Genomic DNA, 12756 nt, shown 5'->3' on the forward strand with positions numbered 1-12756 from the left:
ACCAATTGAGTACTCACAGGATTTTGTCATTCAACCATGACAAATAAAACCATCTTACTTCCAATAACAGGAGACTTTAGATGTGACGGCTTGTGGAAAGTGGCTTTCAACACAATATCTACTAAATATTGTACAATAACAAACCGACACGCTTGGTAGTTTTATCAGTTTTGTTTTATTGTTGAATAGTATTTTCCAGTCACAGCTCTTGGACAGCTAGCGGGTGTTCTCTACCAAAGAAAGGGACAGTTTCCCCAGGTCAGGACAGGACAGCCAAACGTTGATTCTTCCTTAAAACCATAGAAGGAGGCCAAGTAAAACACACATACACAAACGAGGACCGGGGAGGAGACACGCAGGGCTGCTGAGGTCGGAGCGGGGGTCCTCAGAGCCGGGAGACGGGGGACTCAGGGGGGTCTAAGTGCTGTTGTTGTTGCCCAGGCGACAGTCATTGGGACAGGAAGGCCATGGCGGTGTCGCGTTCATCCACCAGCTCGGCGGCCGTGGCCTCCATCTTGGCCCGGGAGAAGTCGTTGATGGGCAGCCCGTCCACGACCTTCCAGCCTTTGTTCTGGGGGAACAACAGCGTTAGCCTCCAACACACCGAGGAATGCTGCTGAGCAGTAACGAGTCATTCCTTTAAAAGAACATAGCGGCAACAAACTGCCAGCCCCGGCCTTTAGTTCGGCCTTCAGTTTAGTAAAACACAGGGACCCCAAAAAGGCCCGGGCATCACCTTGAGCTGGATGGGGAATGAGTAGATGAGATCCTCAGGAATGCCGTAGGAGTTGCCCCCGGCGTACACACCCATGGAGATGAACTCGCCCTGTGACAGGAGACACTGTTACACACCACGCCACAACACTCAGCCAATCATACTCAGCAGACATAACAAAATTCTCAAAGACCTCCGCTGATAGAAGGCTGAAGCCTCAACAACGAACCGAAATAATCAACATCGATAACGTTAGTTATGACCATAAAAAAAAAAAAAAAATTATATATATATATATATATATTTAGCTTTTTTGTAACAACAAAAGAAAATGCGACTGTTAGTATTAGAGCGACATTTCCGATGACGTCACTGTCATGGTAGGACTAGGTCGTTGCTGCAGACACGCAAACGTCTTCTCCACTCCAGGGCGGAAGGTAGCGTTTTTAATATGGCTGGTTACGCGTTTGAGCCCGTGAGGGACATGCCTGTAGTGTCCGACTGCCACCCGGTGGAGAGGGATCAATTTCAGGCTCCAGCGCCACCTTCGGATCATGTAGGTGTGACTGGTGTGCGTGTGGGTGCTGCCGGAGCATGGACACTGCCATTGAATCGGTCTGCTGCCGAGAGGTCCCGGTCAACCTTGACCATCTAATGGTGGGATTAGGTTGCATAACCATGCATAGGGCATTTCGGATGCTGTGCGGTGAGAAAGAGGTTTTGGAAGTGCCCATGCTCTCTCTAAGGGACGTCCGAGCGGAGACGCTGGAGCGCCCCACAAATAGCAACCAAGTAACAAGGCGATCTTTCAGGAACATCTCCGTAAAGACGGACTCATTGCGAAAACGCGTCGAGCTGTACAAACGCTGTAGTACAATTACAATCAGGGCATTTAGCAGACGCTTCCATCCAAAGCGACTTACATTGGTTAATACTCACATTGACACACTGACGGCAGGGTCAACCATGCTAGGCGACAGCCAGCTCGCCAGGAGCAGTTAAGGTTAAGTGTCCTGCTCAGGGACACATCAACACTCATCTAGGAGTAGCAACTAGCAACCTTTCGGTTACGAGACAACTGCTCTACCTCCTGAGCTACATAGTACCTACATATTCAAGGCACTGGTTCTCCACAAAAAAAAGTGGAGCGCATCAAGCCTGCGCGCATCCAGCCTGCGCACTGTATACAAACATTCAAGGAGGAGATAGCAGTTGTTAAACCTTTTAGAATGAGTAGAAACACTTTTTAATGTACAGTTAGTAATTAAATAGACTAAAGGTCTGTATTTAGAGCTAAAAAAAATGTAAATACAAAAACACCCAGTAACTTTCAACGCAAGTCTAACGTCGCTTCAGGCATCCACACGAGTCCTAACACGAAACCACATAGGTCTGGTTTTTATTTGAAACCACCCTGGGACCATGGACCTATCAAAGAACATGGTTTATTATCTGCCTAATAACATGGTTATTAAAGACATGGTTTCACCAAAAAAAGAAAATCGGCTCCGTGTGGACGGGACCTTAAAGACATGTTAGATGCACTTTGGGAGCTACACCCGCGGATGAGCATAGATGTGAGGCGGATTCAAGAATGTCACGTTTACTTTAGATAGATGTTGGAGGTTTACTTTCTGGTGGATGTTGATGGATATTGCACAGATGGATATTGCACAGATACATCTGACTATGAAACCACTTCGAGTGCAACTCCCTCGTCATCCATTCGGCTAGTCGGCGAACATCAGGTTGAGTAGAAAGGAACATATGTGGAACTTCTGTTTACAGCAAGTCCCCAGGAACAGTGCATACTTCTGCAATCCACCAGTCCTCAGCGGCCAAGCCTGGTAATTGCAGCTGTCTAAGCGGGAATGTGTCTCCACAAATTTCTTTAATTTTTCATTACTGCATTTCATTAATTCATTACTGCAGCCAGGGGCAATGCAGTATGATCCTCCTGCCTGGTTGTTTGCTTTTCCGTAGCCATTTCAGCGAGCCTCAGGGTCTGACGCATTAACTGCTATGGCTGCTAGAGCCACAGAGTAGGAGTAGGGTACCATGCCAGTGACGTAGCTGATTGTTGAAATCCAACATAAGGGCGCCCCGTAACATAAACAAAACTTTCACCGTATAATTTTATCCCTTTTAGCAAGTTCAGCCATTTTTAGTTATTGTACCAATGATAAGGCAGACAATACATCAGTTATATCTACTAAACGTCAATTTTCAGTTCAGTTTTAAACCTCCAACAACTGATAATCAACACAGATACACTTCTTATAGAGGCAAGTTTAACGCCAACTGATAAATATAGATACACTTCTTATAGAGGTATGTTAAACCCTCTAACTCATAAATACAGATACGTTTCCTCAGGGCCGAACCTCTTTGGTCCCAAACCAGATGTCCCTCATGTGGTCGCAGATGGCCTTGGCGGCAGACATGGCGCTGGACAGCTTCCTGGCCTTGATGACGGCAGCGCCACGCAGCTGGACCGTCTAGGGGCGTGGCCAGGGAGAGGAGCAGATAGAAGGGGTTACCAAGACAGGAGCGTGGAGGACTCAGTCTACACGTCTGCATGAAGTGTCACTAGTGGAGGCCAGCTCCACTGGTGCAGACAACATCAACAACGTTTAGTCCCAGTTGATCCATCTCGGTATCAATGATTAAAAATAGTTGCATCAAATCAACCTTGCTAGTTTGTCTCATGCAATGTCCTCAAATTCCTAGCCAATTCCATAATTATTATTTAAAGCTGTAGGTAAGATTTGTGAGCAAGATTTAAAAATAAATGAATAACCCAAGGAGGACCCCCCCCCCCCCAACCCCCCTCAGGTTAAGAAGTGGGTCCCCAATGTCCTTTATTGGACCATAGGACCCCCCCTCTCCTCCCAGGAACCCAACGTTAAGTAGTAAGGCCCCCATGCAGCTGTAGTGGGCCGTAGCTTTAAAGCGTGGAACACACGCTTTTTTCTGCTAGCACACAACCAGCGAATCAGCGCTGTGTGTGGGAGGGGCAGAGAAGCGCCATTGGAGTAGCGCCACCCAATGTTAAGGAGATTTATTGCATCTCACGCAGAACATACACGCTACTATGTAGTTGGTAGTCTTCTTGGTATGTTTCAATGCAACTTTCTGCTGACCGGGTTAGACGAGGGGCAAACGAGTTGTCAGAAAAGGCAGTTGGTTGAGTTGGGGCTGGGTGTGGGCCCTTTAAGGCCTGATCACTCACTGAGATGAATTCTCCCTTGAGCCAGGCGTCGTCTTTCACGGCGTCGTAGGCGGCCACCTCGGAGCCCTGCACCGTCACCTTGGCGTGGTGCACGTCGGGGTACTGGGTGGAGGAGTGGTTGCCCCAGATGATGACGTTCTTCACATTGTCCGCCGGCACGCCGCAGCGGATCGCCACCTGATGAACAAGAGCGGGAAGATGAACCCTGATCTGGTGCTGCACCCCACCCACCCACCCACCCACCCACCCCCACCCCCACACACACACTTTTGGGCAGATAAATGAAACAACTCAATACAAAATATAATAGTAATTCAAAACAAGAGCAAAATGGTAACTTCCGTCCTCTCCCTGAGATCCACTGTTCAGGGTTTATGCTGCCCCCGCGTCATTGGGAAGCATAGTGCGTTATTCATTTTAATATGCAGTTGGCAGATAAACTGGCACCGCTTGCAATTATCAAGCTACAAATCAAAAATAAATAAATAATTATTTGACCACAGCTATACAGATAGAAAGTGAATATGCGCTTTCAATTGATCTCCATATCTAGACTTCTCACGCCGAAGTTAGACGGCCATGAGACCTGGGAGGAGGCCCTGGCCCTTGAGAACTGTACCTGGGAGGAGGCCCTGTTGTGGTCCAGACGGGTCAGGCAGGAGAAGTTCTCCTTGGGGATGGAGGGAGCCGACTTGGAGGCGATCAGACAGTTGGTGTTGGCTGGGTTCCCCACCACCAGCACCTGGGCAGGGTCAACAACACACAGGGTTAATGTGGTTATTCATGCTCCATCCCATAATACCCTTTGTTGGTTTTCCATTCCAACACCATGAGATGATTAATCCTTTCTCTGGAGGTTGTGATGCCACAGGAGGCAGATGTGAAACAGTACATTACGTAGCAATCCTCACATTAAGAAGCCCTTAACGGGGAGGTGAACCAAACCTTTTTTTAAAAGGTGTCAATACCAGACCTGCAAACTCCTCAGAGTAAAAAAGGTGACAGTGTCAAAGGGGGGGGGGGGGAATCATCGGTCCAAGGACTGATCGTGTTTCGAGATATAAGGCTACTCGAATTTTGAGCTACCCTGGACGGGATTTAGCGTGAATATTCATTACGGAGGTTGTAGCACACGATACAATGGAAAGATTTCAAATGACAGACATGGATTTTCAAGATGTAGCCCTTTATTATACAGAAATCTGCCGTTGGTGTATTAGCCTAGCACAACACGCTTGCCAGATTATTTATCTAAATAGCTCTATGTTGTTAGAAATTACTACGTTCGTGCAGTACTCTGCGTTGACTCGGTCCTAAAAATACAATATTATTTTAAAATATATCACATCAAAAAAGCGGCAGCTAATGTTAATTGAGTCAAGCAAACAAATAGCTGTTGTTTCAAAATCTTTTCTCAAGTTACTTCCATCTCTGAAAAACACTAAAGTATAATAGTATGGATTTGTTTCTCCACTTGCTTGCTGTATAGTTTTGGCATCTCAATTTGGCGGAAGTGTGTGCGGGCAGCTAACGCGTAGCCTACCTGGGATCGAGTGTTTTGACCTTCTCTTTAAAGCCAATCAACATTTTGAGAGGGTTTGTTATCTCGTTCCACTGCTGTCATTTTTCGTAAGGACTGGCTTTGGAAAATGCCTGCGGAAGCAATGTCTGATATGCAGAGACAGCTTCACGCTACCAGCGTCTGTCTCGTACGATGTGGAATGAGAGCTTGTGTGAAGGGACTTTTGCGCAAGCACGCAGGCGCGCTTGCTGCGCGCCTGCTGCGCGCCTGCTGCGCGCCTGCTGCGCTTGCTGCGCTTGCTGCGCTTGCTGCGCAATAGCATACTGCCTGAGAAGGCAGTATCGCTGTCAAATCTGTCCCTGGGAAAAGTAATTACGCAGAATTTAAAAAGGAACTATGTTACGTTACCATATTTTCAGTAGTTGCACGTAACTTTACTTTTTACATGAAAAAGTAGTTGGGCTACTGTATTAACACGCAACTTATTTTGTTACGCGTTACACACAACACTGTCTACCGGTCACACGGCAACGTCAAAATCCATACTGTAGCGCAAATTCACACTGGTGTACTTTCTATACCGTTTATACTGTACACCAGTGGAGGCTTCTCCATTGAGGAGAGGGAGGAAGATCCTCCTTAACATTGTTGGGAATAAAAAATGTAGATTGCCCAGACTACTGTAATGAATTAATGCCCTTAAATATGACTACTACTTTAATGCCTTTGAATATATAATGTTTGTTTCCCTGGGTAAAGGGACATTAGCACCCCCTATCGCCTTTTGACAATTATTTCAGGGAGGAAGGTCCTCCCTCAGCCTCCGATGACTCCCATTCATTTCCCAGAAAGTACTGGCGGCTGGTGAATAACATGGGTTTCAATGGGAGAGAGGAGGAAAGTCCTCCTCTGAGTGGGTGTGACCTTACAGGCGTCTGATTCGCGCAAAAATCTAGTCGTGCTGCTCTATGAACCAATAAGCAGGATCCCTGGCTAGTGAGCAGTGTTGCCAGATTGGGCAGATTTCCCACCCAATTGGGCTACTTTTAACCACGTTAGGCTGGGAAAATGATCATTGGGCGGGAAATATGCCCAATCTGGCAACGCTGTCGATAACAAACCCGCTCTGCCTGCATTGCCGCTCAGTCTGAGACGCAAAGCAGGTGAAATCATCTGAGGGATTACGAGATTCTAACATTTGCGAATAAAGTTTACAATGGAAACATTGGAAACAGAGGACATTGTTCATGTTTAATTACACAAAGCATTCCATTCATTGAGTTACAGTGCTAAGTTAGCGACCAAAGAAAAAGGTAAACTTCGCAAAATCGAGATCACCAAAAGTAATGGCAACGTCAGTGTTGTGAGTGGTACATGGTTTGCTAGGTACTCATGGCTTACTGGTAGCGTTACTAGCAATCGACTGTATTGCTGGCCCTGTTTGCTAATGAATAATGGCAAATCTCACACGTGGGCTGTTCATGGTTTCCCTGATGTGAAAAATCTTGATAGGGCAACCAATCGCCACGACTAATGTCAAGTTCACGTTGGTGCTGCTATGCGACTTTCCTTGCTAGGCACCACGCCTATAGATCAGGTTGTTTGAAATAATGTTCTCGTTCTTTTACGAGTTTGTTACTCTGACCGTTCTGTTTGATATTGTGGAAATGGTGTGGAAAGGGTGAATGATTCAGAGCATTATGCATTTTAAATGGTCACTTTTGGTCAGTCTTTTCTTAAAACAATTGTAACTGAAAATAAACATAGCTAAATTGCAACCAATAACTTCAGTCATTGAGGGCAAAAATAGGCCCAGATTTTTTTATTTACTTTTACAAATCAAATGTAGGCCTGATTTGACTAATGGGCTTTTTGCATCCTTTCCTTCTGCCCTAGTAGTCCACTTCAAAGACATGCTGCCCACCAGCTTTCAAATTACAGTGATGCCACTGGTGGCTTTGTATCAGATTTATTCACATAACTATCCCTCCCTACTATAACTCCAGTTCTACGCGATTCACGTGAATGACCCAAGAATACGGCGATTGTCACCGAAAAGCGACAAGTTTGCAGGTATGTAATACGTCTTCTAGGACTCCTGTGGTGGATGTTCAGGAATGCGTCTGAGAGAAGGTCATCTTCTCTGACACGTATCGTACCATTACGATACGTGTACGTGTTTGGTTACGTGTTTGGTACGATACGCGTTTGGTTCATTCCATATTAAACGTTGCTCATTATAACGCTTCACTCATGCACAACAACGGTATTGGCTAAATATTTGCATCGGAAAGGTGTCGTAATCATGGAGACAAACCCGACCCTTCCGCAAACTCTTTAGACCAAAACATTATTTTATTAATCTTACAGGGTTCTCATTAATTTAATTTAAGTTCGTCAAGAGAATTGTTCCTGAGCCTTTTACAGATGTCATGTTGAATGAGTCCTAAAGCCTCGACTAGAGGTACCTTGACGGTCTTCTTGGCGTACTTATCCAGCGCCGCCCCCTGGGCCTTGAAGATGGCAACGTTGGCCTTCAGCAGGTCCTTCCTCTCCATGCCCTCCTTCCTGGGCATGGAGCCAACCAAGATGGCCGCGTCCAAGTCCTTGAATCCGACCTCCACTTTGTCAGTGGGGATGACTTCTGTTGTGGGGGAGGGGATAGGAGCGATGTCGTCAACTGAGACTCTAGATATCAGGCTACTGAAGTTTTAATGCGCAAATATACACTTCTATGATGGAGTCAAACTTCATATACAATGTTATGAGCATTCAATTTGCTCATACGTTCATAAAGAAGTAGTTAACCTCAGGACATGTGGAGTTCTACAATCCTAATACATTCAATGCAAACCCCTTGAAGTATGGACGGATACTCTTTCCTATCTCCATTTATCTTAAATGGCCTGGGTTTTATTTTTCTGCTTTCACTCCAATGTCATGTCCAATAACATGACTCAGTCACTAAATGCACTATCTTTCAGATAACATAAAACAACATTGAAAAGTCTTTCAATACCTGCTAGTTGCAGTGGTAATAAACACTGATATTAGCTGTTGAGCCGGGCTACAATCAGCATGGACTTTAGTTAGGGTTCAGTGGTGAAGGAGATTCCCCTGAAATCTCCCTCCATTGTTATTCCACACCATAACAATGCCATTGCCCTTCGGCACCCACAGAGCAATTTCAACCAGCCAATGGGAAGCCCTCTGGCGGAAACTCCCTCCAATGCACCATCACAGCCCATTAGAGGGAGACCTTGTAGTGGAGGTTAAACGACACACACAAGACCAGGCACAGACTACCAACACACATGAACTCAAGTTTTGTTAGGTCAAGGTTTCCTGAGCACAGCAGGGGAACAATACCAGACTGACTGCAACAGACAGGCTCCCTCCTCAGCAGAGGGAGGACGGACAGAAAAAAGAAAGCGAACAGAGACAGATAGGCTCCCCACTTAGAGGGACAGACAGGCTCACCCCTCAGCAGTGGCAGGGCACAGTCTTGCAGCTCCATGACGACCCCATCCAGGACCGGCAGCATGGGGGGGATGTCAAGAAGGACCAAGATGATGGGCTGGTGATGGTAACACAGACCCAAACATATATAAACGAGTTGGAGGGAAAAGCCTGTTTAGATATTAGGCGTAGCAAACAAACAGTGGTTGGGATGAGTAGTCATTGACGCTTATTCCACTGTCGTACCTGGTCTTTGCCGAAGACATCTCCCTTGGCGATGCTGTACAGCAAAGAGTAGGCGATCTGGCCAGCTGCGCCAGTCACCACGACACGGATGGGTTCGGCCTTGAAGTAAATTATAAAAACAGACCTATTGTCAAATCAAACACATACAACATCCAACCCAACTGCGGAGGTTAAAATACAGGCATCGTTGGACGGAAGCCTACTTTCGAGGTGACCACAATCGAGAACAGCTGAGGCAGTTTGCGGAAGCTGCAGTGAGCGGCAGTTAGCCAGCTGCCACTGTGATTGGATAATGCAATATTCATAAAAAAGGGAAGTAAGGGTTGATTCACATCAATCAAAACACATCAATTATGCCACGACACCTGCCACGATGGCATAATCAAATCTATGTGACCAAATCAATCTTTGATTTTCTGAATATTGGATGAGCAGGACGCTGCAGGGCCGCAGGATGGAGGCTGCATGTTATAGTACACGACGTGAGGCATACACTATAACATGAAGGTTGCATGATGTTAGTGCATCACGTCATGATATTGGATCTTCAAGTTTCAGGTTCATCACCCGCTCGTTCCCCTCCGCCGTACTGCGGCCCCTGGGATCGATCAGCTCAACACATCGCATCACTACACCGAGCAGAGCCGATCTAAGAAGGTTGCGGGCGATGAAGTGATGCTCACGGCTATGGCTAGCAGCAACTCCACCAATGTGACCCCTTCGCCTCAGAATACAACCAAGAGGACTGTCGAGAAACATCACCGCATGATGGCTCAATGTCCTTACACACAGCTGTAACAGTCGAACAGGTCAAGTAATGAATATAATTTTACCATTTTGCAAGAAGTCGAAGAGCTGGGAAGGTCTGCAAAGGATGTTCTCTGTTGGTGGACTAAAACAGGGTCACCTCTATGCTTCTATTGAAATGTCATGCGGTGGATCAGCCCAGGTTCACCTACTGATGGGATATGTAGTCCCTATCGATACCGACCAGGCCCTTTTAAAAGCTACAGTTTGGGAAATTAACACATTCACCCATGAAGCACCGCTCCAGCGCCCGCCCATCTTCCTCTGCTACGTCACGCCCACATCACCATATTTGGAACGTGTGTTCTGATTGCGCATACTCTGCAGGCGCTTGAGAGCAGAGCCTCTACTGCCCCCTGGTTGGAAGCACCGTCAACTGGCCTCAGCCTCTCAGTGCTTCAATACTATCTTACTCATTGTTAAAGCATAATTCTGCTGTTTTGATCAATATAAAGATGTTCTTCCAGATGACAAGGGTCCTCCTGTGTAGCCTAGGTATTAAAGTGTTTATATTAGGATGTGTCGTTGTATGACATCTCCTGTGCCTCGCCCATTCCCTCATTATTTCTGCTTCTTTGAAATGTTTTTAATATATAAACATTCAATGCGGTCTAATTTGTCGATCATTGGAGACTGAGTCAAGCTTTCCCTGCTGGGAGGAAGCACTAGTCCTGCAGCTGGACATTATCATTCTTAACCTTCTTTCACATTTCTATTCTATTTCTGATCAGTAATGCTGACCTATTTATATTCTGTGTGTAGCAGTTCCCAGTCCAGGACATGGTCAGGTCAGAGGCTCAGACTGGTTCCTGGGGTCATGCTCACTGACCCCTGCTGCTCTCAGGCTAATGGCCGCTCGCTAACCCTCTGTTAGCCTGGGCCTCTAGCAGACTACTGCGTCAAGGTTATGCAACGTCGAGAGAGCTAGTGTGTCCTGCTGCTTCAGGCGCGAGGGGGGCCAGGGGGCCCCCGGCCGAGGAGCTGTCCAGGGTCCTGCGCCTCTGCAGCCCCGCTGAGTACCCCCGTCCGCCTCCTCTCCCCGCCCCGCTCAGTCTGCACCCGTTTCAGAACCACATGACACCGCAACACTTATACATAATACATGACACTGAAACCTCTTGGCCGTTTGTACGCCCGGAGAATTCGGCATCCGCTTACTAAACAGGCCTCGTTCAAACACAGCCTACATTTAGGGAACCGTTCATCGGCCACTCCGCGGTTCCTCGTTTGAAACGCGGAGTTGGCGCGTTGCGCAGTTCCTCCGGGTGTCATGCATGCTTCGCCCTGCTCACGAGCGAACTGCTCTTACCTCCGAGTTCGCCGCCCGAACCACCAAATACATCGCGGTCAGCAGAGTCAACATCCTCCCGGCTATTGTGGTCAACTAAAATCTCCAACGGTGCAGCTTGACTGGATAAGCCTGATTGGGGTTGGCGTGGAGAACCCGGTAGCTCTTCAGAACCAACAACTCTGCAGAACCCAGCTGCTCTGCGAACCCAGAAGCTCTGCAGAACCAGCAGCTCTACGAAACACGGGGGCTCGCTGCTATTGGAGCTGGTGGGCAGGTGCACACGCTGCTCCCTCGCAGTTAAACGGGCCACACCGTTACCTCTCACTCTCTAACCTGGACTCACACCCGCTTGCCCAACGCCGCGGTCTAGCCTGCTAATGCGATTAAGAGGACGTGAATAGACACGGATTCTAATCTGTTTTACATATATGATCACATGAGCGAATGGATGGACCTGGACCTGGTCACCGGGTTAGAGGGAATGCTTGACTTTTGTTTAGACTGGTGCTATCGGGTGTGAACGACCCCTCATGTCGTGTCTTAATCAGGGTGTAAATATTAGATTACAACCTATAAACCGATTCCAGTATTGCTGCCCATAATAACACTTCCATGTGAAAACAATTTCCACAAAAGAAGTCCGTCCTTCATAGAAGGCGAGTGTTGACAGTAAACACTAACAATAGTCGTAATAAGAACATCTGTGCTCCTGTCTTCTGCTCCAGACTGTATGTCAGTAGGTGCGTTCCGCTGCGTTCCCCTTGTTTAATGACAGCTCCCACATCAGCCAACGGGCAGCCTGTTTCATGTGGGGGCCGTGAAGTCTGGGCCCCGATGGGCAGAGAGTGTGCTGGCGGGGGGGCTGGCGTTGGTGGTAGTGAGGGTGTCGGCAGGGATTCTGTGAATTGGAGAGGGAATAAAGCGACGTGGCGCCCAGCCCGTGGTGGTACTTAAAGCGTCTGGCACGTTAGCGATGTGTGATCAGGGCCTGGCTCCCCGTGTCACCTGGGGACCGGGTTCGATGCCTCGCCAGACAGAAGGAGGGAACGACACAATGATGGACCTTTACCAAGTGCTTGATCTCCCCTTCTGCACTTTCAGACCAACATGCAGGTGTGTGTAAAGGAATCTCCAAAAAACGACTATTTGTATTATGTGTGTGTGTGTGTGTGTGTGTGTGTGTGTGTGTGTGTGTGTGTGTGTGTGTGTGTGTGTGTGTGTGTGTGTGTGTGTGTGTGTGTGTGTGTGTGTGTGTGTGTGTGTGTGTGTGTGTTTGTGCGTACGTACTTGCGTGCGTGTGTCTGTGTACACAAAAACAAAGCATGGTATTTGTTCCAAAAGTTGCTCTAGTGGCTGGATCTGAACCTTCAGATTCAAATTAGAATTGTCAATTATATACACCCCAAATATATTTGTATTTTTGTGGTTTGCTGCAATACAAGAAAGGCAGAGCGTGATATCGCTTATTATGGTCGGTTTCAGTG

The 12756-nt window shown here is 47.2% G+C and overlaps 1 protein-coding gene across 2 annotated transcripts; it reads right to left on the bottom strand.

Annotated features, from left to right (window-relative positions):
• Positions 1-156: 156 nt before the first annotated feature.
• LOC115540949 (malate dehydrogenase, cytoplasmic) lies at positions 157-11493 on the bottom strand. Of its 2 annotated transcripts, none has more exons than XM_030352629.1 (9): positions 11291-11493; positions 9175-9273; positions 8950-9046; positions 7938-8113; positions 4567-4689; positions 3948-4124; positions 3100-3213; positions 737-826; positions 157-571 (listed from the first exon to the last, which is right to left on the bottom strand). In XM_030352629.1, exons 1-9 carry the CDS (start codon positions 11342-11344, stop codon positions 449-451), a joined length of 1053 nt encoding a protein of 350 aa, XP_030208489.1. In that variant the 5' UTR covers positions 11345-11493; the 3' UTR covers positions 157-448. The 2 variants fall into 2 exon arrangements, with proteins under 2 accessions (XP_030208489.1, XP_030208490.1); XM_030352630.1 differs by lacking the exon at positions 11291-11493 and adding an exon at positions 10008-10176.
• Between the last annotated feature and the right edge of the window lie 1263 nt (positions 11494-12756).

Source organism: Gadus morhua, chromosome 3 (genome assembly GCF_902167405.1).
Source record: "Gadus morhua chromosome 3, gadMor3.0, whole genome shotgun sequence".
NCBI classification, from domain to species: domain Eukaryota; kingdom Metazoa; phylum Chordata; class Actinopteri; order Gadiformes; family Gadidae; genus Gadus; species Gadus morhua.